We start from the raw sequence: 27,640 nt of genomic DNA, 5'->3' as shown, positions 1-27,640 counted from the left end.
TCATGGCACTTGTATTTACTCTTTATTTTGCATTACATTTTCTGTGAGACTAACCCCTTTCTCTACCTCTCCATTCCTCCTGTCGAGCTCCATACAGAACTGGTGGAGAAAAGGGGTGCTTGGAGGGGGGACGATATCTCTGGATGCCCACTTAAGAAATATCTGCGTTACCTTCCAATACACCTTCCAAACTTAAGTGGATTGAACATGGGTGCTGTTGAATTAATAAAAAAATGCTCTGTATTAAAAATTATTTTGTTTATATAACATAAAATTGAACTATAAACATGAAATTTAAATCTGTTGAGTTTATATATTGACAAAATAATAATTCTGAATTTTTAACCCTCATTGAACAAAATTAAACTTAATATGGACAAATGGAAAGCATTGAAATTATCCTTATGGGGGGAAAGTTAATGTTACTAAAATGGTTGTGGTGCCTCAAGTTAATTATCTCTCTATGATGCTTCCATTTAATATTCCGCAAAGGATATTTAAGCAGTACGAGAGTATAGTAAAAGATTTTTGTTGGGAAAGAAAAAACCTAGGATTAAAATTACTTTGCCCAGAGACAAGGGAGGTCTAGGATTGCCAGATGTTAGATTATATAGCATGTCATTTGAAATAGCCAAACTCTACTCTCACTGGAAGAATGTGAATTCTGATGTGGACTGGATAGCTATCGAGAGCGATTTGGCTTCACTATTTCAACCTCTGCACATTCTGTGACAATGGGGGAACAATATAAGAAACACAAACCCGATAATATCTTTTTTGAGGAATGTATGGATCAGAATGTCATGCCCGGCTCGTCCGCTCCTCGTGTGTGCCACGCCCCCTGATTACCCACGTGTATTTCCCTGATCGTCTCCAGCTTTGTCTAGTTACTTTGATTAGTCCTGTGTATTTAAGTCCTGGTCTCCCCGGTTTCCCTTGTCCGTCATTGATGTGGTTTGATGTCAGTCAGTGTCCGATGCTCCCTGTTCCCCGAAACCTTATTAAACCCTCGTTCTGCCCCGTATTTGCCTGTCCGCTTGTTCCTGTTCGCTCGCCTGCCCGCCGATCGCCCACTTTGCCAGCGAGATCGTGACACAAAATACATAAGAAGCTTAAAGTATCACATGACATGCAGCCATATTCCTCAATTTGGCACAATCCTGAAATACGAATAGGAAAAAGTATGGAAACAATGGCAACCCAAAGGGGTGAAAACTCTTTGGGGTTTATTCGTAAATGGGATGTTTATGTCATAATCAGACGTAAAGAGTAAGTATGATGTAGGAGGAGGAGGGAGTTTTTGGAAGTTTTTGCAACTGAGGCATTGAGTCACGAGTGATAATAAACAGTTTAAGGCTGTGATGGTGGGACTCATAACTGCCATGAGGGTAATATTAAGGCATTTGAAATCCTCAATAATCCCCAATATAAAGGAATGGACCGATGAGATGATTAAGGCAGCTTCATATGAAAAAATGTTGGAGAGACTAAATGGGAAACAAGATATGATGAAAATGTGGGAACGTTTCTAGGGCCATGTTTTTGAAGGATAAATGGCTGGGAGGTTGAACTAGTGATTGGTCATATTGTTTTATAAATGTGAATGGCTGAAGTGCTGTAACTTTTTGGTTTGAAAAATAAGAAAAATTTGAATTACAAAATAAAATGTTCTTGGATAGTAATTTCATGTAACCATTTGTCTTAAAATTAATTACATCCAACTGTACATTTTTTAGTGTAGGTAGGTAGATGGATCGATAAAATTAAATAATGATTACAAATCACAAATAACTATTACAGTCATGGCCAAAAATATTGGCACCCCTGCATTTATGTCAAAAAACACACCCCTCCTCCCAGAAAATTGTTGCAATTACAGATGCTTTGCTATTGTCATATTAATTTCTCTTGTTGGCACTTGAAGAAAACAAAAAGAGGAAGAAGGAAAAACAGGAATGGGAGACATTCCATGCAAAAGGGCACCTGCCCTTCTCATATTGTCTCAAAAACCCAAAGCCCCAGAGAGCAAGTCAGAGTGCTAAGAATTATAGCGCCAACAAGCCCATGGCCCCTTTTTATGTAAAACTTCGTACATGAGGATGTTTGTGCAGTTTAGTGCCTTTCTTAGCCTCGGCTCCTGTAAATCATATAAGCACACCCACCACACCCCCAGGAGCATTCCGCGTGCCCCCACCTGCCAACCTGCCTGTCCCCCCCAGCCCACAGGCCGTCTGTTGTTCTGAAATTTATCCACATGACTGCTGACCAAGTCTAAGGTAAATCAGATTCCATCTATTAGAAATGAAATTTTCAGTAAAATACAATTTTTTCCTCTAATCTGGGAGACAGTGCAGAATTTTTGGAGTCGGTCCTAACTCTGTCTTGAATATGTACCCAGCAGGCACCTAGGACTCGTATCTGTCACGCGAAGCGATCGGCGATAGCGGGCAGAGTGGGTAAGCAAGATGCAGGCAAGCAGCATACGGGGATTAACGAGAGTTTAATTACACGACAGGGAGCAGGAGACATGTAACGCCGACTTACATCAATGACAGACACGGGTTAGTACAAATCAGGAACTTAAATACATGAAACAAGGCAGCAGGAAACAAGACACGACTGGGCACGATCAGGAAATCACACGTGGGTAATTAGGGGGCGTGGCACACACGAGGAGCGGACGGAGCGGGCGTCACAGAACCCCCCCCCCAAAGGCGCGCTACACCGGGCGCGCCAAGGAAGGGGGCGACGGACGGGACGAGGCAAAACAGGACCTGAAAAACAAGAACAGAATCAACGCAGGACAGGGAACAGGACCGAGGCACAAAACAGAGCGAGGGACAAGACAAAAGACAAAACCTGACAGAGGGTCGGGAAGGCAGACAGGCAAACCAGGAAGGGAGACACAGAAGGAACAGGAGGAACAAAGGGGCCAGGAGTGCAAGGCGGGTACACCGGGGCACAAGGAACAGAGACGGGCGGAACGAAAGGGCGAGCAGAAAACAGAGGGGCAGAGACAGGCGGGACAAAGGCAGGGGCGTAGGGGGACAAGGAGGGGGAACTAGGGGAAGCCCGAGGGAGACCCAGCGGGCGACGGGAGGTAGCCGGAGGGGCCGCAGGCGGCCGGGAGGCCGGAGCAGGAGGGGACCGAGGAGGGGCCGAGGAGACAGGGCGAGGGACCCGCGGAGGGGCCAGGGAGGGAGCAGGAGGGAGCACCAGGGAAGGGGACGAGGGAGCTGGAAGGGGCCAGGGCGAAGGCAAGGCGAGGGGGGGAGCCGCCGCAGGCGGCGACGTCCTCCGATGGGCCGCCGAAGGTAGGGGCCCCGCAGGCGACCGAGGAGCCGCCGTCGGGGAACCCCCAGGCGACCGACCAGGCACCGGAGGGGGGAGCGAGGCAGGGCGATGAGGCACCGGAGAGGGACCCGCAGGCGACAGCCGACCCGGAGGGCCAGGACCCGCAGGCGCCAACCGAGCCCCAGCGCAGGCGAGGCAGGGCGAGCCAGGGGGCAGGGCGGGCGGGACCCCAGCCCTGCGTCTGTGTCCCCTTCCCCTGCGGGACACAGACAGGCCGACCCTAGGTCGGGGTCGACGCTGCCGGGGCGAGGGACCAGGGGTCACAGGAGCGGGAGTAGGAACGGGGCCAGGAAGTAAAGTCATTCGGGGCGCCTCGGGAGCTGCTGCAGGCGGAGGGGGCGCCTCGGGAGCTGCTGCAGGCGGAGGGGGCGCCGGGACAGGAACAGGAGCGCAATCAGGAACAGGAGCTGGCTGCAGTGGGGGCGCCTGCTCGGGAGCTGCAGCAGGCGGCTGCAGAGGGGGCGCCTGCCCGGGAGCTGCAGCAGGCGGCTGCAGAGGGGGCGCCTGCCCGGGAGCTGCAGCAGGCGGCTGCAGAGGGGGCGCCTCTGCAGGAACTGGAGCGCGGTCAGGAACTGGAGCGCGGTCAGGAACTGGAGGTGGCTGCAGTGGGGGGCGCCGGCCCGGGAGCTGCAGCAGGCGGCTGCAGAGGGGGCGCCTGCCCGGGAGCTGCAGCAGGCGGCTGCAGAGGGGGCGCCTCTGCAGGAACTGGAGCGCGGTCAGGAACTGGAGCGCGGTCAGGAACTGGAGCTGGCTGCAGTGGGGGCGCCTGCCCGGGAGCTGCAGCAGGCGGCTGCAGAGGGGGCGCCTGCCCGGGAGCTGCAGCAGGCGGCTGCAGAGGGGGCGCCTGCCCGGGAGCTGCAGCAGGCGGCTGCAGAGGGGGCGCTTCTGCAGGAACTGGAGCGTGGTCAGGAACAGGAGGTGGCTGCAGTGGGGGCGCCGGCCCGGGAGCTGCAGGTGGCTGCAGTGGGGGCGCCGGCCCGGGAGCTGCAGCAGGCAGCGAAGGCGGCTGCACGGGAGCGGGGTCCGCCGGCAATGGCGGCTGCACGGGAGCGGGGTCCGCCGGCAATGGCGGCTGCACGGGAGCGGGGTCCGCCGGCAATGGCGGCTGCACGGGAGCCACAGGTGGCAGGAGCGGAGGGAGCTCCTCAGGTCCGACGGCTGCAGCGAGCAGCAGAGACGGCTGCTCTAGCTGCGCAGCGACCCAGCGTGTTCTCCGGACGGGGGAAGCTGCCCTGGGAGACAGCTTTGTAGCGCTGGGGACGTCCGGGGTGATCGGGATACACGATGGAACACGCCCCCAGGGCGATCGCTGGGGCGATTGCCATTCTCTTCCTCCTCCTCCGACGCCCGGTGGTGGCGGGAGGTGGCGCTATGTCCGCAAAGACGGACGGCGAGAGGATCGTCCCCGGCTCGCTAGGTGCGACGTAGCGCTCCTCCCGGAGCTCGGCCCTCACTGCGTTCCCCAGCTCAGTCATTGCTGTTCCATGTGTAGTCTGTGTTTCCTTAAAGTCCATGTCTGTCTCAAAGCGGCTGCATTTGAGTCGAGTCTCACCCGATGCTCACATCTCCCCGCAGAAAAACAATACACCGCCTCACAGGCCAGAGCCACAGCCTTCTCCTCTCTGCTGGGTGGAAGAACAACTCTCACGCAGTGGAAGTCCTCCAGACCCCCTGCCTTCAGACAATAGGTTAAAGATGTGTTTTCTATGTTACCTATTGAAAATCTGAGATACAGCAGAGGCAACTGTAGGAAGAGTGCTGTCTGGTCTCCTTTGACTGAAAATGTGGAGGGCCTGTATCTCACTTGGAAGATATTATTTAATCCCTTATATTACAAACCAAAGAATATTACACTACAGCATTACTAGGCTACACAAAGTTATTTTAACAACCACTGAATGGAAAAAGGTCAGTGCTGAATATATATATAGCTGTGGAGCAGCAGCAGGCCTTGCTGGGCCGGAAATGCAAGCAGCATTGTCCACATTACCACTCTCTGTACTTGGATTGACCGAATGCTCAGACCGTAGGATAAGAATTAATACTTTTTATTGATCCCAATCAAGATATTTTCGTTTTGCCTCCCCCAACTTGCTCAGAGTGAGCTGGCCGTGACGGGCAGCCAGTCATAGTGGCACCCAGGGAGCTGGGGGCCTTGCTGAAGGACCCACAGATGTGCCCAGGCTGGGCTAAAGTGGACTATTTTCTGATCACAGGCTTAGCACACTGAGCTACACACTGCCCCTAAATTTATATTTATATGTAATCTGTGTGTGTATGTGTTATCTAGATTTGCCCTGTATGTTTCTAACTAAATCTAATCCAGGCCTTGATCCTACACCTACTATAATTATAAGTACCTCACTATACCTATATCTAACACTGCTATTCATCACCAGTGTTACATGTCAGGGCTTCGCTGCAATAGATCCCTCAGTGCTGCAGGTTATTACTGTGACTTTGCACACACACACGTTGCTGCTTCCTCAGCCAGTGTCACATATACTTTATTACACACAGACCTCAGTAATCTCTGCTACACTCACACCTGCTCACTTTACATCCATGGTTAAATTCTCCTAATGGAATCTATCTTAATGTCTTTATTCTATTTTATTTTAATTGTTACCATATTATTCATTGTATTGTTCTTTCGATTTTATTTCTATTTTATTATTGCTAATACACCGGATCTGAGTGCCTCATTTTGTTCCCTTCATGTAGAACACGTTTTGTAATGACAATAAAACATCCTTATCCTCATCTAAATCACACTGTCTAACTACTAACCTGTTTAAATAATATAATTGAATTTCAAAGGTTAATAGTCACTCAATTACCCCCTCAGCCCAACAGTACCACAAACACCCAACATGCACGGAAATTTTCTCCTAAGTTGTTTTCCCTGCCTGGAACAATACCACAGCAGTCACATGGACTAATGTTTCAAAACATTTCAGAAACCTTGCATTGAAACTTGAGGTCTTTAGGAGGGATCAGTCCTGGGTGGCAAAGTTGCCATCACAAAGGTTTTTGATTAAGGGATTCATGATGCCAGGTAGCCATCTTTCACAAGCTGCTGGGCTGTGCCACTGATGCGTTTGCTTGGGTTTTATATGTCTGTCCTGGTTTGTGTTCTTGCCACTTCAGGTTCCCTGGTTTTGGTCTATATTCCTCGGTCCTCTGCTGTGGAGTCTACCTTCTGCTTCACCTCATTCTGGAGTCGCCCATCCAGTCAGCGGCCCATGTCCCCCTGGTTCCCTGTTTCCAGAGGTTGGTCTGTTAGTCTCTGGGGCCAGGGGGCAGAAATCTGCCATGTTGGATGGGTGGCCCAGGTTGGGGTGCTCCATCATAGACTGGTACATGAAGGATTATAAATGGTTTTTAACCAGTATGTACCGAGTGTGCGTCGTGACGAAAAGAATGTCATGGGAACATTTAGGACTGACTGCAGTATTAGTTCAAAGCATGATTGTGTTTTTCTTAATTTTTATTGATTTATTTTTGGATTATTAATTTTCTTAAGTAACTTGATTCAGTTAAAAGGGGTTTGTCCATTTGCTTTAGCAGAAGTTTGTGTAAGTATGATGTTCACCTTCCCTTTTCATAGTCTAGTCTTTGTCAAGTTTTATGCTTATTTCCCCTTGTTAAGTTAATCTGACTTGTGTGTTTAGGAGGGTCATACAGGCTTTTTGTTTGTAATGGAAGCACAGGGTCTGTACTTGCAGCTTATTTGCCATGCTAATGGAAGCATTTTACCTTCCTCTCTAATCTCTTTTTTTCTTGGCTCTCACTGCAGTCTCCTCTATGCCAGGGTTTCTCAACCCAGTCCTTGGACCCCACTGCAAAGATCCACAGTTTTGCTCTGTCCAAGCTCTCAGCACAGCAGTAAAAGGTGACTGTTTGGTTCATGCATGCAGGGATCTGGGACAGAGCAAAAACGTGGAGCTGTCTGGTGGGCTGAGGAATGAGTTTAGAAATGCTGCTGTATGAAGTATTAAACCATTGGACCGGTTGGATAAATGTTAAAATGTTTTTTCAAAATATAAAAAGAGATAATCTTCTGTTTTTCGTCTCATTACAAGCAAACTTGTTTTTTGTTTTTATGTCACTCTAGCATTTGATATCTAATTTTCAGTCTTCTGGCAATATAATCTGGTGAATGGGGAAAGACTTCCAGCAGGGGCTCCGGTTTCCTCCCACAGTCCAAAAGTGTGCAGGGTAGGTTAATTGGCAAATCTGAGTTGTTAGTGTTTGCGCCCTGCAGAGTGTTGACTCCTGCCCAGGGTTGGTTCCTGCCTACGCCTGTTGTTCCAAGGACAGGCTCCGGTCCCCCCCGCGACCTCAGTTTGGCTTGCTGTCTCCCTGCTTGGTTTTCTTTGGTTTACGTCTTCACTAGCCCCCTTGTTGCTTTGACTTGTGTGTAAGTTATGTATGTGTGATTGTATTGCTGCATAGGGAGTGACTGCTATTTTGTTTTGCAAGTGTGTGTTGGATTCTGTTTATTTGGTCAGAGAGTGAGGTGGAGTGTTTGTCTTTTGGTTTTATTTTCTTTTGCACTTAGGTGAGATTAGCTGTGGGTCGCACTTGATAGTTGGGGATTTTGTTTGTTATTTTGGCTGTGGTCACTCCCAAAGTCTTTTGCACAGGGCTATTTGTTCAGTGTCATTATACATGAAAAAAAATGAAAATACAAAAAATATCCCTTTGTCCACTGGTGTTCCCTTCTTGCCCTCACCCCGTTTGTCCCTTTATCCCATTCCCCTTTCCCGTGAATACTGTTACACTCCAACCCTAGACAGGATATCAAAACAGCATCTTACCTATAGTTTTAAAAGAGATGAGGGATATTATTCGTCGACCTTTAACTTTGCTATTTCAGAAATCCGTATCTGCCGGTGTGGTACCTTCTGACTGGAAGTATGCACTGTAAAAAAAGGTTAAATTTTTTTCACAGTTTTAAACCATTTTATATCAGCCATTTTGACTACAGTATAATTATTTTTTTCCTCTTATGTTAAATGACAGAAAAGGTTTATCAAGACTACATTGCATAAACATATTTTTACGCACAGTTTGTAAAATAAAAGAAACTCCTTCAGTGAAACTGGTCAATTTCTTTTCTGTATTTTTACAGAAATTAAACTTTTGGTCATATGCAGGTGGTGCAGTGGTTAGCACTGTTGCCTCGCACCTCTGAGATCCGGGTTCGAGTCTCCGCCTGGGTCACATGTGTGCAGAGTTTGCATGTTCTCCCCATGTCGTCGTGGGGTTTCCTCCGGGTGCTCCGGTTTCCCCCCACAGTCCAAAAACATGCTGAGGCTGATTGGAGTTGCTAAATTGCCCCTAGGTGTGCATGTGAGAGTGAATGGTGTGTGAGTGTGCCCTGCGATGGGCTGGCCCCCCATCCTGGGTTGTTCCCTGCCTCGTGCCCATTGCTTCCGGGATAGGCTCTGGACCCCCCGCGACCCAATAGGATAAGCGGTTTGGAAAATGGATGGATGGATGGATGGATGGTCATATGCTTTATCTGTAAAATTTTAATGGTTTTATTGTACCAACATGTGTTTTAGTAAAACGAAGGCACAACAGCTGTTTTCTATAATTTTGCTTTCATTAACTTTAATTTTACATTGAGTGTACATAAAATCTACATTGTTTTACTGTAATAAACCAGATATCCACCATAATTGTACTGTGTTGTTGGATATGTACGAAATGGTTTGCATAGATCTAAGGTTATAAACATTAAAAAAACTTTAAATTAGAAAATATAGACCCTATATTATAGGGAATATGTGAGTCATCGAACTGATATTGTAACGAACCCAAACTACAGTAGCGTCAGAGGCTGTAAACGGAGAACAGATCACCACCAGACTGCAGCTACAATTACAAAGATAATTTTATTCAGTACAATTCATGCAGCGACCCATCGGGTCGGATCTGGATTCACAAAGAGTTCGGTCCCGCTTTCTCCCCGTAGCACACCACCCCTTTTCAAGTGTGTGTTATTAACCCACGCTACCGCACAGTAAATCCCGCACCACACAACATCCCCATTAGGGCACGGCACACCAATAGCACTGCAATGCACAGTAATCCCCACACTTCGGGCACAGGCAAGCGTTACGGGACCAGAACCGCCTCTATAGTCCTGTCCCGACCCTAAGCGGTTACACTGCGCATTTAAAACACACAGAACACTCTCACAATAAATACATAGTTAAAACAGAACACCCCCTCCCCCCGAGGATCAGGACTCTCCCCCGGGGAAGGAATAATCACACCGGTCCGTCACCTAGAACGTCCCACGGAAAGGGAATTTCCCTCCCCCCCCCAATCCGTCCCTATGAGGGTGCCGCTACTCCCGTCTATCAACCACCCCGTCTAAGCAGTGGTCATAGCCTCCTACCCCCACTGTCCTGACTGTCCTCGCCCTACCACACCGGGAACTGTCCCTACCGCACACTCTCTGGCTTCACAGCCGGCAGCCCTAAACGGCATACGAGCGGCACCTCCCTCCCGGACCCCACCCGTACGGTGCCTACCAGACCAAATCTCCCTAGCGCGCCTCCTACTCCCTCTCTTAACCCCAGATCCCTCACAACCCAGGTGTAGCCACTTAATTAACTATTACCTTCCACGCCCATCCCTCACACCCCACACATCATCATTACACTCCCCCACCCTTAGGGCAGACTCGTCCTCGAGTCACAACATTTCATAGTCCTTGGACCATGTTGGTGGCCTCCTCTGACGTCGCAGACGAGTCTTCTGAACTGGAGCCCCTTCCCTCCGTTCTTGTTCCTTGGCCCCATGCATAGCAGCAGGCCCATCGCTGTGTGGCTCTGGAGGGACCTTACGGGCTCGGCTCCGCCAGGTTCAGGTAGGCTGGTCCCCTTCCCCCTGCTGCCCTGGTCCAATTGCACTTGCCTCTTCTGGCCGATTCGCTGCCATTGCCCACACTTCTAGCCCTGGCACCCCCCCTCCATCTCGCCACCCTTTTCTACTTAAGGCCGTGGTTGCGGATAGCCACCACCAGGGGGGGAATCTCTTAGCTCAGGCAGGGTACCAACAGGCATCACTTGGTCTCTGCCCTCCTGATTGGCAGCCTCTGTTACAGTAGAGAGAAATGGTTTAAGTCGATTAAAATGCACCACCTCCTCACTTCCCCCTTCCACTGGTACCACTCGATACAATACCTCCGTTATCCTTTCCACCACCTTATATGGACCCTTAAACCTCCTCTGTAACTTTGGACATAACCCCCGTCTTCTAGCCTTCCTCCAAACCCATACCAGTTCCCCCTCTGAATAGTACTTGACTTGCGCTCTAAAGTCATACGCTTGCGTCTGCTTACCCGAAGCTCTTGCCTGATGACATTTCACTGCTCCCACCACTGTGGACAATATGTCCCCTAGTCTGGCCACATATTCCGTTACAAAGGAAAATCTTTCCCCCTCGTTGAGATTCAACATAACATCCACTGACAACACTATCTCTTGCCCAAAAACAGCCTTGTACGGTGTAACCCCAGTACTAGAGTGAATACTACTCCTGTAAGCCATCATCACACAAGGCAACAAAACATCCCAATTGGACTGATTTTCCTCCACAAAGAGAGACAACATTGCCAACAATGTCCTGTTAAACCTCCCAATCATCCCATCTGACTGGGGGAGATAAGCTGATGTCTTAGTCTTTTGAATGTTCAACAATTGACACACCTCGTTGAATAGATTTGATTCAAAATTTCGGCCCTGATCTGTATGGATAGAGCGAGGGGCCCCCAAGCGACAGACCCACTGCTCCGCCAAGACCTGGGCCACAGTGGAAGCTTCCTGATTAGGGAGAGGGAATGCCTCAGTCCATTTTGAGAAATAATCCCCAATGACCACAATGTACTTATTCATCCCTGGAGTTACCGGTAATGGCCCTAAAATGTCCAATGCTACCCGTTCATATGGCCTAGCGGTTACAACAGACTGCAGCGGGGCACACCCCTGTTTCCCCCCCACTTTCCGGGAACCACAATCCACACACTCCCGACACAAGTGCTTAACATCCCCAAACCATCCCAGCCAATAATAGCGATCTTTCACCTTTGCTTGCAACTTTTGTATTCCCAAATGACCCCTAGTGGTAGCATCATGCAACTGCCTCAAAATTTCTGGCACCAAAGACTTGTCGATAACAACCTGGACTTGGTTTGCTGCATCAGAATGCAAAGGTGGATATCGTACCAACCTAGAACCCTGCAACTGATCCCACGCTGATGCATATTTCCACAACTCATTTGGAGGCTGACTACCTGCCCTCCCTCCCTTCCTTTAAAGCAAAAATCTCCCGCAGCTCAGCATCTCCTTGCTGATCCTGCCCCAGCTCATCACACTCCTCCTGACATGCCACTGCCTCCTGACACACCTCTCTCACAGCACATATCACCTCTCCCCCTTTTTCCTGGGTAGCTGGCGGTGAGTCTGAGGTTACTGGCAGAAAAGCGGGCACTCTAGAGAGGGCATCCGCATTAGCGTGTCCCCGACCCGGCCGATGCACTCTCTTATATTGGAAGCTGGCCAGCTGCTCCACCCACCTAGCCAACTGCCCCTCTAAACCTTGGAAATTATGCAACCATCTTAAGACGTTATGATCTGTCCGTAAGATGAACTCCTTCCCCAACAAGTAGTATTTAAAATGTTTTATGAAGGTAACCATACTTAACTCCTTCTTGGTTGTTGCATATTTCCTTTCTTGTTTAGTCAAAGCCCTACTAGCATATGCTATCACCTGTTCCCGTCCCCCTTCTACCTGGGACAATACTGCCCCAATACCTGCATCACTCGCATCCGTATCTAATATAAAGGTTTTATTAGGGTCGGGGTAAGACAGGACTGCTACAGACATCAAACTAAGTTTGAGCTGTTCAAATGCTGCCTGACAAGCTTCTGTCCATGTAAACCGTCTGCCCTTCTCGGTCAGCTGGAGCAGAGGACGAGCAAGTTCAGCAAAACCCCGAATAAACCTCCTATAATAAGAGGCAAGGCCCACAAAACTCCTCCCCTCTGTCTGATTTTTAGCCACCGGCCACTGGCGCACAGCTTCCACTTTAGCCGGATCAGCTTTCACACCCCTAGCCGATATTATATGACCCAAATACTGCACTTCTGTGGCAAACAAGTTACAGTTCGCCGGTTTAACCTTCAGATTAGCCTGACGCAATTTCGTTATAACCTCATCCACATGGTCCAGATGTTCTTGAAAGGTACGGCCAAATATTATTGTATCGTCTAAGTACATCAAACAAGTAGTCCACTGAAGACTCACCAACTCTAAATCCATGAGACGCTGAAAAGTTCTCAGACTGTTACACAGGCCAAAACTCAGCACATTAAATTGGAAAAGGCCTGACGAGTGATAAACGCCGTCTTATGCTTATCTTTTGGATCCACCTCGACTTGCCAGTACCCACTGGCTAAATCCAATATAGAAAACCAGCAAGCCTTGCTCAAACTACCCAACGCATCATCAATTCGGGGTAAGGGGTACGTGTCTTTACGGGTAACATCATTCAATTTGCGATAATCAACGCAAAACCGAAGGCCACCATCTCGCTTCCGTACCAGAACCACCGGCGCTGCCCAAGGGCTATTCGAGGGCTGAATGATGTTATTCTCCAGCATCTGCTTTAAGTGACCAGATACTTCCTCCTGCAAATGGAGGGGGACACGGCGGGGAGGCAACTTTACCGGCTTCGCCTCACCAGTATCAATGTTATACAACATCAGGCGAGTTCTCCCCAAATCTCCCTCTCCGGCACTAAATACAGACAAATTCTTCTGCAACGCAGTATAAATACCAGTCATATCGGATGAGGCAAACCCCTTCTGGTGCAATCAAAATATGTTACAAGCCTATCGACTGTCCAGGGCACAACAGAATCCTCCTCATCCTCACCCAGGTCTACATTCTCTGCTTTCCGACTCACCTCAATACCCGTATGCAAGGTACCTACCCTCATCCCCCCATCATTATATTACACTGGCTAGATGCCGAATCCAAAGGCTCCAACATACCCTCAAAAGCAGCCCCACCTGTATTCTCCACCTTACCAGCAATGATTGCCTCACTTCGAGGGGGGGGGGATTACAGTATCTTCTGGAACCATGACGACCCGAGGCTTGTCCACATCTGCTGGCACAAGGAGAGGTAATAATTGACCCATAACCCGACACTCCTTCCTACCAAAATCCAACACCACCCCATATTTACTTAGAAAGTTTTTCATCCCCTCTTGCATCTTAGACACCGTGGTACGAAGCGATTTTACCTCCTGCCTTAACTCCTCTACCACCCCCAACAACACCTCCATTTGTTCATCCCTTTCTAATTTATGCTCCACCACTCCCCTCACTTTAACGTCAGGTGGCAAAGAAGTCTGCTCCAAACTTCTCAGCAACTCCATTTCAGAAGCAAGTTCAATGACATCTTGGCACTACACAGGCTAACCCGAAAATCACCGGTAGCAAAATGCGTAATAAACTGGTCTCTTGCCAACAGATCACAAATCCGATGATCAGCCGTGGGATAAGCCCTAGCGGCTAATCTCCGTAAGGCGTTACCAAATTCCCTTGCCGTCTCGCTATGCAGGCGGCGACGGGCGGTAAAACTAGCTCTATTCCAATCACTACTATCACCAGGTTCAAAACACCTTGCCATAGCCGCTTTTAACAACCCATAATTACTTTTAGCGTCACTCGGCATCCCACTATACATCTCTCTAGCACGGCCAGACAACAGCAAAGACATAAACTTAATTTTCAGAGACTCATCCCACCTGTTTACCTCAGGCGCCAGATAAAATTGTTCCGACCAGTCAGACCACTCACGCCCCACACAATTAAAAGTTTCCGGTATAAATATTGGGTGAGCAGGGGGGGCCACCGGGAGATTGAGAAAACACTCTCTACACGTATAACAGGACAATCAGCGCCCTCATAATTAGGAGATTGTACACTGTCCTCCGCCTCCGATATGTTAAAGCTAATTCTAGGTTTCTAAACGGAAAAACCACAAAGGAAAGAAATGATCCCACCAGTCAGACCTACAGTGTGAGGTGTAGAGCTGGGTGGCATTCGATGCCATTGGCTTTAGATAAACTGAACTGTCAGTGCTGTCACTCTAGCTTCACCATCCCTTGTGGAACTGGAGTGCTGACATTTCAGGGACTCCCCATGTCTGCATTCCCACTTGCCTCTCCCTCCTACTTATGCTGCCATTGCCATATCTGCCGGAGCTTGCACTTTGCACTTCATACTGCACTCACCTAACTGTTAGCACTGCCTATAGTCTCCCCTATACTTTGACTAATTGCACATTTTATTTCCCCAACTCCTCCTGGGGTGTGCTGCCTGGAGACCTCAATCTATCAAGATTTTCAGCACACCCTGCTACATGTGACATGTACCCATGACGTCCTTGCATCCAGCTCACGTTCTGCCTGTGCCATCTTCCATGTATGACCCGCTGCCTAATTACTTCTGGTTGCCTGGCGATTGGAAGGAGAGTCGGCACGGGCTTGTCATCACCTCCCTGCTCCCCGGTTGTGCCTCAAATCCTATGGTTTGGACAATGTGACTTGGCACTTAGCTATCTCTTCTATTCGACTCTCCCTGCCGGCCCCTGGAGGTTGGGCTCCCCCTTTGAGTCTGGTCCCTCCCAAGGTTTCTTCCTTCTAGAGAGTTTTTCCTTGCCACTGTCACCTATGTCTTACTCACTGGGGGCTTTGGGTGGGGATGCTGTAAAGCGCTTTGAGACAATGTATTGTTGGGATAACGCGTCATACAAAAATAAATTTGTTGTTTTTCTGTTTTAAAACCAAATGGGAAAACCGTAAAATCACCTTTTTTTGTTTCTTTTCTATGAGTAAATTCAGATCTAACAGATACCAGAGATGTAAGATACAGCCTAATGTGAACTTTATCTTAATTTTACAACATTAACAGTCCCAGTCATAAGCTTGGAAACACCCACCCTTAGAATGGTGTATTTTTGTAATATTTTCTACATTTTAGGATAAAATATGAAGCCTGATTTTTTGTTTTCTGCTTTTCGCTTTTTCCCCTTCTGACAGAAAAACCAAAAAACGCTGCTGTTTAGTTTTTCTGATTTCGTTTTGGACTGGAAAACCCAAGGACAAATGATACATGGACTTTTTGCATTTGTTTGGCTTTAATGTGTTTGATATAAACCTAGAGTTGAGAACCTACAGATGTGTGTGTTTGTATGAGTAATCCATCCATCCATCCATCCATCCATCCATTTTCCAAACCGCTTATCCTACTGGGTCGCGGGGGGTCCGGAGCCTATCCCGGAAGCAATGGGCATGAGGCAAGGAACAACCCAGGATGTGGGACCAGCCCATCGCAGGGCACACTCACACACCATTCACTCACACATGCACACCTATGGGCAATTTACCAACTCCAATTAGCCTCAGCATGTTTTTGGGCTGTGGGGGGAAACCGGAGTACCCGGAGGAAACCCCACGACGACATGGGGAGAACATGCAAACTCCACACACATGTGACTCAGGCGGAGACTCGAACCTGGGTCCCAGAGGTGTGAGGCAACAGTGCTAACCACTGCAGGACCATGCCGCCTGTTGTATGAGTAATATAATGTAAAAATTAAATTCTATTTTATGTCCAGTACAAAAGGCAAGCATATCATACAGGTAAAACACCCACATTTAAAAAATGTTTTCATGAAAGTCTGTAACAGTAGAGTGAAGGAACTGACCAGTGGCTGGGCTACTGATATATGGTATGATGATGACCATTGAATGTTTCTCAACTTTTTAACCCTAAAAAAACACACCACTTCCAGAGATGATGATATATATATTATTTATTTAAAATGTAATGTTTCCTGGGGGCTGGGGAGGGCACCTGCAGGAGAGAGACAGATATTGATCATGTAAACATCCTTCAGCAGTGCAGTAGTCATACTTCACATTTTTTTTTGGGATTGTTGGGGGGGGGGGGGGCACATGCAGCCATGGTACCTAAGCTCTGCTCAAGTGAGATCTGAGTTACAGGGAAAGGTCCATAGACCTTGCTTATATGCTGCTGTTCCACAGACTTCCAGTAGGGGCTCCATGTGAGGAAAGAGCGAGGGCTATGCTCTCTCTCAAGTACACACAGAGTCACAGAGTAGGTCAAAGAAGCGAAAACAAAGTACCATACCTGAGTTGTTGTCACTGAACACGAAGTCCCGGTTTGCTCCAAACTACAGGTGAGAAAGGCCCTCCTCTAAACTGGCCTCTCTCATGCGGGACGGGGGCCGTAAGGTGGCGTGGACCTCAGGAGCAGCGTGCAGCAGTATGAGCAGCCATGCCTGTGCCAGCAGCACCACTGCCTGTACCCGGTTGTCCCATGTTGGGGACAGGCCAAGCGCCGCGTTGCCATACAGGCAGAAGGTGATCCAGGCCACCCACAGCAGGACTGAGGCCAGGCAGGTGATGAGCAGCCACGTGGTCCTGCACCTCCACCGAGGCTGCTGCCTCCACAGACTGCAGGCCGCCCCCACCAGTGCTGCCAGGAGCAGGACCAGCACATAAGTGGTGGCCAGTGTAAAGTCCAGCGGCTGGTAATCACAGGCTGGCTGGCATGTGGACATCGTGGCTAGAAGGATCCACTCCGGATCCAACACGGCCAAGGCCACCGCCAGCCCCATCAGTTGACCTGTGCTGGGGCTATGAGCACCTTGTCCCAACCGGCGCAGTCGCAGACCATGAAACACGAGGCATGTGTTGCAGATAGCAAGCAACACCCCCCTCAGGACACGCCGGGCGAAGCAGAGGCTCTCTTGGTGCTCAGCGATGTATCCCAGGCTGAGGCCACAGAGCCCAAATATGGCTGCGAGCAGCAGGAGTAGCGGCGCCACCCCGCTGCGCTCCTCAGCCTCTGTGATCTTCCGCAGGCGACACAGTACCACCAGGAGCAGGATCAGCGAGGCGAGGGCCGCCGCCGCTGCCGCCACCACCACCACCAAGCCCCACACCGCATCCAGCTCACACAAGGCCGTGTAGGGCCTTGTCAGGATGGAGCCGGATCCGCAAGGCAAAGCTTCGTCCCATGAAGAGCTGCCCCCCACCAGGGACAGGACGAGGAAGGTGAAGAGATTGATAGAGGGTGCCATCACTGGCAGGGAGAGAGAAAGGAATCATTTAATGGGTTGAAGAAGTATTAGTCCATTAAACGCAATGTAGCCTGCTGCTGTGCAGGACACATCACAGGCGACACGCTGAGCATGCTGACAACTGAGCAATGGACTTCTGCAGTGTGAGACTACATGCACTTTCTTAAAAAGCAGTAATCAATGCCATGTCAACCAGCTGAACAACTTCACAAGTAAATCGGCACATTATATAGGCCACCATCGTCATAAAAAATAATTATTATTTAAATTCAGGGGTCTCAAACAAATTACTGTATATGGCCGGCCGATATCAGAGAAAAATTAAAACCATGTAATGTCATTCCAGCGCAATTGACACCCGCCAGTCTGCACGTTTTGCGGTCGGTAGTTTAGCATATCACAGCGTTTTTTTTTAGTTTAAGACCTTTGATCTAAGTGAAGTATACATTTTGAAGGGGAGGCCTTACCTTCACTGTCAATGTCTTTCAGCTTCACTTGCTCTTACAACACGTACGATGCACTCACGAATCGTTTGTGTTTGCTTCTCCCTTATCAAACAGATTATTTATAAGCGGTGCATCATGACGTAGTACTGCATTTTTTACGTAATGGAACGCTAACGTTCTAAATAGGGTGGGGGCAGGGAGGGGGCATTAAGTGTCATCCTTTTTGTGTTTACTTTTGAAAAATTGAGATATAACCTTTAAAAAGCACGGATATAATGTAAGCTTTAAAAAGGAAACTTTTTAAAAAATAAATACAAATAAAAACGAGCAAATGCATTCAATCTCATTTCTTGTAGCTAGTGCTGGAAACTTTGGTGGACACCAATAACGATATATTTTTGTCCAGTAATATTACCAATACCTAATGTTTGTCCAAACCCATGCAGCGCTCTAAGAAACTCCAGCTTCTGCGATTCCCCCTGCAGACCGCTACGGCTGATACAAAGACAAATGCACAAAAGATGCTAGTAAGATACAGAGATTGGTCATTGGTTAATATTATATAAATACGCAATTAATAATATGACAAGTGGCAGTATTGCTACACGATTAAATAAACGACAAAAACAATAATAATGACTGATAAGTCATAACGCGTTTTTTTCTTTGATGGTGATAACATGTACATGCAGTACACCGATACCGAAATAAGAGAATTAATGCTATTAGCAGAAAATTATTACTGGAAACATAATTGTTAGGACACCCTCGGCAGGGAAACGCGGACCCAGGAATGCGGAACAGCGCGATCTTTATTAGATCGAGCAGGTAACAGGCTTTCAATGGGCCAGGCAAGAAGAATGGTCGGGGACAGAAGGTAGATTCGGTAGCCGGGGAGATCCAGTCCAACAGGCAGGCACAGGACACGGAGACGAAGGGAAGGGGAGACGAGAGATCCTGGGGCTGGCAGGGAAGGCAGGACGGGAGGTTCAGGGACGAGGGCTGCTCTGGGAAAGGAAGGCAGGCAAGGTAAGGAACGAGGGAATGACACTGGACAAGCAAGCGCTCGATATAGAAATGAAACATTGGCAATACTTCGCAACCCCCGTTGCGTGTGCTGTCCCTTTGTAGTCTCCAGTATGCAGGCTTAATTGATGACATCCGCCGATATACGTGACAATAGTTATGTTTCTTCCCGTTTGCAATCAAAGTGTGAGCTTCGGGCGTGACGTTAAGCGGAATCCCAGACCGATTGTATAAAAACGCAACAGGCTTCATTTGAGACTGTATAGGCTTCTGAATTTTTCGTATAGGCTTAATTTGAGTCTGTTTTCAAAGTAAATTAAAAAAATATAGATAACTGATATGTTATCAGTTAATTTTTTCAAATATTCTCATTAAAGTGCTTCTGTTGAGAGGGCTTAAATTACGAAAATGTTAACATTGTTCAGTTATTTTTATGTCCAGTGTTGTGGAGTAGCTAACTAAAATAATCGACGCTACTAACTTTACTTCTTTCAGTAGCTTATCGGTAGAGCAAATACTTTTAAAACGCTGTAGCTTTTCCAGTAACTATTTTTTTCTTTCTTTTTTTTTTTTTTTACAAATAGCGATATAGCAGCGACATCGTCAAAAATATTACAGGTCGTCGATCGCTGTCAAAAAATATATTTTCATTTCAACATTATTTTCCGCGTTTTTTAATTCATTTGGTTTTTGATGTAGTTAGCATCTCCCTAGCACGGCCACACAATAGCAAAGACATAAACTTAATTATCAGAGAATCATCTCACCTGTTTACCTCAGCCGCCAGATCAAATTGTTCCGACCAGTCAGACCACTCACGCCCCACACCATTAAAAGTTTCCGGTATAAATATTGGGTGAGCAGGCGGGGCCACCGGGAGATTGAGAAAACACTCTCTAGACGTAACAGGACAATCAGCGCCCTCATAATTAGGAGATTGTACACTATCCTCGGCCTCCGACATGTTAAAGCTAATTCTAGATTTCTAAACGGGAAAACCACAAAGGAAAGAAATGATCCTACCGCTGCCACCAGTGCAACTAACCTAAACTAGCGTCAGAGGCTGTGAAAGGAGAACAGATCACCACCAGACTGCAGCTAAAAGTACAAAGATACTTTTATTCAGTACAATTCATGCAGCGACCCATTGGGTCGGATCTGGATTCACAAAGAGTTCGGTCCCGCTTTCTCCCCGTAGCACACCACCCCTTTTTAAGCGTGTGTTAACCCACGCTACCACACAGTAAATCCCGCACCACACAACATCCCCATTAGGGCACGGCACACCAATAGCACTGCAATGCACAGTAATCCCCACACTTCGGGCACAGGCAAGCGTTACGGGACCAGAACCGCCTACTGTATATAGTCCTGTCCCGACCCTAAGCGGTTACACTGCGCATTTAAACCACACGTAACACACATACAATAAAGACATAGTTAAAACAGAACACCCCCTCCCCCCCAGGGATCAGGACCCTCCCCCGGGGAAGGAACAATCACACCGGTCCGTCACCTAGAACGTCCCACGGAAAGGGAATCCCACCCCCCCACCGCCAATCCGTCCCTATGAGGGTGCCGCTACTCCCATCTATCAACCACCCCGTCTAAGCAGTGGTCATAGCCTCCTACCCCCACTGTCCTGACTGTCCTCGCCCTACCGCACCGGGAACTGTCCCTACCGCACACTCTCTGGCTTCACAGCCGGCAGCCCTAAACGGCATGCGAGCGGCACCTCCCTCCCGGACCCCACCCGTACGGTGCCTACCAGACCAAATCTCCCTAACGCGCCTCCCACTCCCTCTATTAACCCCAGATCCCTCACAACCCAGGTGTAGCCACTTAATTAACTATTACCTTCCACGCCCATCCCTCACCCTCCACATGCACACATATCATCATTACACAGTATTTGAGGGATGGAGGGATGAGAAGAGTGGGATAGAGGGAAATATAAGGAGAAGGAGGTTCCTCGGAGCTCCGAGATGTGTTTGGCTGTAATAAATCTGGAATATAGCTATATGACATAGTTTTTGATAAAACCAGCATTTATTTTTTAGGTTTGTCGAGCTCCGTCAAAACAATTAGAACGAGTCCATTATGTAACTGGAACCCCTCTCACATGTAAACACAGTGACACGCTACAGCGTTGGTTTGTTGTCTGAGGCTATGATACTGATTACAAACACATTCTCAAATTTCACTGCACCAATCACAGCATATGCAGGCAGAAAAATCATAGCAAACAACATTCAGCATTAGACTCTAAAACCGTCTGTAATGTCTGTGTTTATCCAGTGGACCATAAATTAAAATAAGCTTTCCTATTTCAGTTTCTTTCAGATGTTATAAAGTAGTAAATAAAGAATCATATTAATTAAACCATGTATTACTGACTATCAGACAACTTCAACAAGTTACCAAATGGATGCAAAATCAAAGATATTCATTTGCGCCTGGCACTAACCATGTACTCCTTCACAGTACTAAGCCATAGAAAGGGCCCCAATGAAACCCCTGCATTCCTGCATCGCAGATACTCTAATCTCAGCATTTATAAGATTATATTTGTACTACCTGCCAATTTTTATATTAGATGAGACTAAAAATTGAGAAATATCTATATGCAGAAGTAGTTTTTCCTGATAAGAAGGATAATATCAAGACTGTCAGCATTTACAAATCGAATTATGACATATCTGAGTAGCCTAGACTTTCCGGAAAATGGCTGACTAATGTACATACAGTGTAATAAGCTGATAATCAAATGGATAGAAAAACGCTCAATAATGGACAGGATTCAAATGGTAAATAAGGTGCATCATGTGGAAGAGAAGTTAGGTGGCGTTGGGGTGCATTGTGAGTTTCATCTGGTAGCTAGAAGGGAATAAACAGGGCTTTGGGGGGGGGGGGGGGGGGGGACTTCTCCAGGGGCTACATTGCTCTACCTTTTTTTAAAATGATTTATTAAAAAAAATCTTTTCTTCTTACACTATAATGGCAGGTTTAGGACTAATACAGTACAGTCATAACCAGTGTCAAGGATTCTATGCATCGCTACACAGAGACAAGTCCATATATTGAGCCCAAGGCTAAAATTGTGGTTTACTTACAAGTGCACTTTGGTGGGCAGTGGGGGTGTTTGTCCTTCTCTGCTCACATTTTCCCCTCTTATCCTGTCTTCTCCTCCACAGCCCTTCCTCCTTCTCTCTGTTGCTCCTATATTCCCTCCCCTCCAGTCATCTATGTTCTCTGTAGTCTCTCCTCTTCTCCCATTCTTCAGTTATACTCTCTTCTCCGGTCTCCCTGTATCCCTCCTGTCTTCTGGTCCTGTCGTCTCTTCTCCAGTCATCCCCTGCTTCTCAGTCATCTCTGCATCTTTTCTCTCATTTGTTTGCTTATTCTTTGATTGTTTGTGTTATTCGTTAACCCACCACCCCATGCTGGATGAGTCTTGATGTTTTTTGAAGTTTTTTTAAAGTTAGGCTTCTTCCTTTGTTTTTGTGCCATATCTTCTGCCCTCTTCTGGTTGCGGCAGTACATGACACGGATGGAAAAATAGGGTTTATTACAACTCACACATCAAAACCAAAAGGATCAGGATGGATCCAAAATAAACAGCAAATGACCAGGAATGAACTAAATGATGGAATAAACACAACTGGAGAACTATATACATACATACAGCTATAATGAACCATGAAACAACAGAAGCAGAACAGGCACTTAAATACACAGCTAACAAGACACAGTGCAGGACAGTGAGAATCATAACCAATAACAAGGACTGAGGGCAACCCAGGAACAGGCGTTACAGTTAAACAGCACTGGTGAAATCAAAGTGGCCTTTCAGCCACATGGTCAGCTCTGCATCGCCCTCTGCTGTTTGCATTAGAAGCTGCTTGAAATTCCCACTCTCCTTACCAACACCTCGAAAAGCCAGGCCTTGCCGTGCCAAGTACTTAACTCCAGAAGATTTTTCCTCACTTGCTGCTGCTCTTTCCAGCTCATCTGAAGGTTGAATATTAACAGGATTGATCTTCTGAATCCATGTCATCAGTGCTAATCTGTGGCACTGCCTGTCTTTATGTGCACTGAATTTCCCCAGTGCCTTTTCCAGTTTCGCATGCCAGTCTTCACAAGAGCTGAATCTGTCTTTCATGCCAGTTTAGACATTTGTGTTACAAATTATTTTGCACAGTAGAAACAAAGAACCCCCCTTAAGAAGAGGGGGAGCTGTAATGGAGCCCAGTGTGATCTTTAAACCATTTCTCATGAAAGCAGGGTCTCCTGTTTGATAGACGTGACATTTACATTTGGCTGATTTGGTGAAGGTCCAAGCTCTTTCCCCCCCTCCTCCCTAATACACCTTCATCTTCACCTGCCTGTCTGCTCTCTCTCTCTCTCTCTGTCATTGACTCACACTCAGTCTCCCTGATTAAATGCTGTATCTGAAATACACACCACAGGCCAAACTAAGAAGCATATTAAACTAACATCAGGATCAGGCTGCTGTGACGTCATTATTCACTCTTAACCATCAATATTTGCTCCTTTTCTCACTCCCCTCCATGTCGCCTGCATTCTCTGCCGTCAGCAGCCTCTTGCTGTCTCTCCCTCTTCATCTTTACTCTCAGCACAGCAGAGTTTACATGAAAGCAGTTATCAGTAAACAAGTGGTGCTTCTTGGCATGATGCTCAGGAATGGATTTCTAAGGATTTGTTACCTGAATGGGAATGATTAATATATGAAGAATCTTTGACTCACATACTGTATACGTCTATCATCTGACTGGCACTAATTATCTCACTGTCTCTACTTATTTTTCTGCTTTTCTGTGGTTGCCCAAAAACTCACGATTGTCACACTTCCTCTTCAGGATTACAGACTTTCATGAAAACATTTTTTAAATGTGGGTGTTTTACCTGTGTGATATGCTTGCCTTTTGTACTTTATGAAGGACATAAAATAGAATTTAATTTTTACATTATATTACTCATACAACAGGAGGCATGGTCCTGCAGTGGTTAGCACTGTTGCCTCACACCTCTGGGACCTGGGTTCGAATCTCCGCCTGGGTCACATGTGTGTGGAGTTTGCATGTTCTCCCCATGTTGTCGTGGGGTTTCCTCCGGGTACTCCGGTTTGCTCCCACAGTCCAAAAATATGCTGAGGCTAATTGGACTTGCTAAATTGCCCGTAGGTGTGCATGTGTAAGAGTGAATGGTGTGTGAGTGTGCCCTGCGATGGGCTGGCCCCACATCCTGGGTAGTTCCCTGCCTCGTGCCCATTGCTTCCGGGATAGGCTCCGGACCCCCCCGTGACCCAGAAGGATAAGTGGTTTGGAAAATGGATGGATAATAATAATAATAACAAATAATGATGATAATAATAATTGCACTGTGTCCAATGACTGCGAGTTACTGTAAACAGTAAAGTACACGTAACTGGACATGTCTGTATTATTTTGGTTTATACTTATTAATCCATTAATTCTAACTTTTGTACTTTAAATGGACAGAGTACAGTTATTATTATTAGGACAAGTATTGTGAGGGAACGCAAAACTATTGAGAGGAAACACAAAACAATTAAAAATATATTTTCTCACCCTGACATCTAAGGGACTCCATATACTGCAGATGATCTATAGAAAAAAATCACAAATACATCACTATCAACAAATATGTGGTTTTATTGAAATTATTGGGACTCTTCGCAATTTTCTTTTGAACCGTAATCATAGGCTAATTGATTAAACATAAGTATTGATTTATTTCCATGACAACATTGTATATAATACTTATTTTGTCACCCTGGTCTATTTCATTACATATAAGAGAAGGCACACAGAATAATAACCAAAGGGTGAAGAATTTGATTGTGATTTTATTTTGAAAGATCACTTTATTATGGAAGGCCATTTGGGACTTAACATCTACTTTGACGCCCATGTCAACACGTCAAACAAATTATGTCTTAACACGTATATTACTTACGTGTTAAGCCATTCGGACATCTTAACACGTCTTAAAACTGCATGTTAATGCGGCCAATTTGAACCTCTTAAGACGTTTGTACCTTTAATGCATCTATGCTATTGGTTGGCATAAACGTACACACCCCTTTTGACGTAAGGGCTATACGTATGCAGTACATGCCCTGTACGTTGTAGTCATGTGGTCTCTACGTTCAGCCATGTGAGTCCTACGTTGTTATTACGTATAGGCAACGTATGTATTACGTGTCAAACGTGACTGTGATGTTGTTTTCGGCACAGTCCATTTGTTGGAGGGGTGAATCACGGGTTTATTTAAACTGGCAGAACAGTTATCTTTAAATCTTTACAAAGTATAACTGGCAGTTTTAACATTTAATGAAACTGGAGCAAAAATGGTAAATCTGGCTAATATTGATTTAATTGCACTGGTGTCTTTGTGGTGAACAGTGCAGATGAGCTAAACTTATCATTTTGATCACTTTCTGTTCTGCATTAACAGCAAAAACTATATATTCAGCAAAGAAACGTATGTAGTTATTCATTTATTTGTAATAAGGAGTTTATAGTGAACGGTCATAGCAACAGTATGAATGGCATCAATAATTTAGCTGCCTTATATTTTACCGGATGTACGTCGCATAGCCATTCTAGATATCTGAAATGACAATTGTGGATAGGAAAAATGTCACTGTGGATATCTGAAATGCTCTCTTTGACTAGGAAGAATTGAAGTAGAGATATCTGCAATACATATCCAGTCTAGCGATTAAATGTTAAAACGCCTTGCCATACTTTTGCATATATTGTTCCTGTGCTGCAGTATTAAACTATTTTAAAATGCAAAATAATTATTCTGTGACTGCATTGTTAATTTTTTTCCCACGTATTTTAAACAAATCTAATAAAAAACTGTAAAAACATGGAACAGATCAGGCACTGACAGTCAATCAGCCACCTGAGGTCATTATCTAGTGACCGAGGAACATTTTTCTCTTCTTGCAATGACTGTTTGCAAGGCTTCCCCATAAAACCGATAAAGTGGTAGCACCCAATTTTAAACATGTTAAGACGTTCAGATTGGCCGCGTTAACACGTAGTTTTAAGACGTGTTAAAACGTCCGAACGGCTTGACACGTAAATAATGTAAGTGTCAAGTACATCATTTGCTGACAATTACTTTGACAGCTGGGAGGACGACACAGAGTAGATGAATTGATCATATTGAGGGGTTGTGCCATTGCCTTTCTCTGTCCATGTCCTTGTGTTCTACACCACACCTTTGTTTCCTGTAAACCTGCGTTAGGCTCTTTCTGTACCTTTCCGACACAGAAACCTTTTCATAACATGAATTTATAATTGTCTTCTCACTTGAGTATGAATGATGCTTAGATATAATCTATATAATATAAATTTGATATATACTATATATGTGCACCCCACAGAAATCTCCACAATTGTAGAGGTACATATGGTCTCTATGCTTTTCCTAGAGAGCCCAGGCATAGAGAAGACACAAAATAATCAGTTTTCCACAGCATTTTCCTCCAAGCCTTCTCTAGTAAAACCAGAGACTATACCATCTCGCGTAGTCACTGCCTAGCATGCAAAGAGCCATTTCTGTGGTTTTTGTTCTCTTGCCCCATTCATCACAATCGCGGTGGATTAAAAGAAAAAGTCAAAAACAGTACTGTGTCATGCTATGTGTCTATGTGTAATAGGATTGCAGATTAGCTTAATGGACAGTCACCCCTGTTTAATTTTTTTACAGATTTTCTGAATGCTTAAACACTAAAAATGATTCTTATAAAACTATTAATAGTTATAGCAAAATTACTCACTGTTTTGCACTCAGTTTGCACTTTTGTAACACACAATTTGCAAATGTGTAAATACAATCCACTGCACAGCACTCTTTTTGCGGAACTGTAAACACAACTCACTGTTTTACACACAATTTCCAAATGATCAACACATTCCTAGTAAAACTATACACATTTATGGCTATTGTTTACACTATTTTGCCAACTGTCTGGCCACACTGGCACATGTGAAAACGGTTTTAGATAATTAGTTCACTTTGCAATCAGCATGAGAGCTATAAATAAGCCACAGGTACAGTAAGCTTTCAGTGTGGAGAACAATGGAGGGAGAAGGAAGACTGAGAAGAGTGAGAATTAGAGAAGGGCGAGGAAAAGGATGAAGACTAGGAGGTGAATTTAGAGGATGAGGAGGTGAAGAGGAAGGAGGAAGGGTAAGAAGAAATATAATAACTGATGTCATCAGAGCTACAACAGTGGATCATGTGATCAACCATGGAATGACCCTGAGGGAAGCTGGCCAATGGGTTCAGCCTGACCTGAGCCGCTACGCTGTAGCAGGCATCATAAGGACGGTTCCAAATGAGAATCGGTTAGTACAGTTACTTCACAGTACGTTTTGTAGTGGTACCATACTGTAATGAGAATCGGTTAGTACAGTTACTTCACAGTACGTTTTGTAGTGGTACAATACTGTAATGAGAATCGGTTAGTACAGTTACTTCACAGTACGTTTTGTAATAGTACTACACTCTAATGAGAAACACAACAATGCTGTACAGGTAAAAACTGA

General features: G+C 46.2%; 2 protein-coding genes across 5 annotated transcripts in view; one reads left to right on the top strand and one right to left on the bottom strand.

The window, feature by feature from the left end:
* LOC125723415 (G-protein coupled receptor family C group 5 member B-like) overlaps positions 1 to 27,640 on the top strand; it is a 337,495-nt gene that overhangs the window by 226,504 nt on the left and 83,351 nt on the right. The window lies entirely within an intron of this gene.
* Positions 16,246 to 22,768, bottom strand: LOC125723402 (G-protein coupled receptor family C group 5 member B-like). Of its 4 annotated transcripts, none has more exons than XM_048999998.1 (5): positions 22,142 to 22,768; positions 18,424 to 18,497; positions 18,024 to 18,104; positions 16,602 to 17,558; positions 16,246 to 16,304 (listed from the first exon to the last, which is right to left on the bottom strand). In XM_048999998.1, the coding sequence occupies exon 4, from the start codon at positions 17,554 to 17,556 to the stop codon at positions 16,645 to 16,647; it is 912 nt and encodes a 303-aa protein (XP_048855955.1). In that variant the 5' UTR covers positions 17,557 to 17,558; positions 18,024 to 18,104; positions 18,424 to 18,497; positions 22,142 to 22,768; the 3' UTR covers positions 16,246 to 16,304; positions 16,602 to 16,644. The 4 variants fall into 4 exon arrangements, with proteins under 4 accessions (XP_048855955.1, XP_048855953.1, XP_048855954.1 ...); XM_048999996.1 differs by lacking the exon at positions 22,142 to 22,768 and adding an exon at positions 19,796 to 19,865 and having other exon boundaries at positions 18,424 to 19,009; XM_048999997.1 differs by lacking the exon at positions 22,142 to 22,768 and adding an exon at positions 19,098 to 19,140 and having other exon boundaries at positions 18,424 to 19,009.

The sequence above is a fragment of the Brienomyrus brachyistius genome, unplaced genomic scaffold (assembly GCF_023856365.1).
Source record: "Brienomyrus brachyistius isolate T26 unplaced genomic scaffold, BBRACH_0.4 scaffold48, whole genome shotgun sequence".
Lineage (NCBI taxonomy): Eukaryota > Metazoa > Chordata > Actinopteri > Osteoglossiformes > Mormyridae > Brienomyrus > Brienomyrus brachyistius.
The sequence above is the reverse complement of the archived record's forward strand: the minus strand, read 5'-3'. Positions and strand labels throughout refer to the sequence as shown.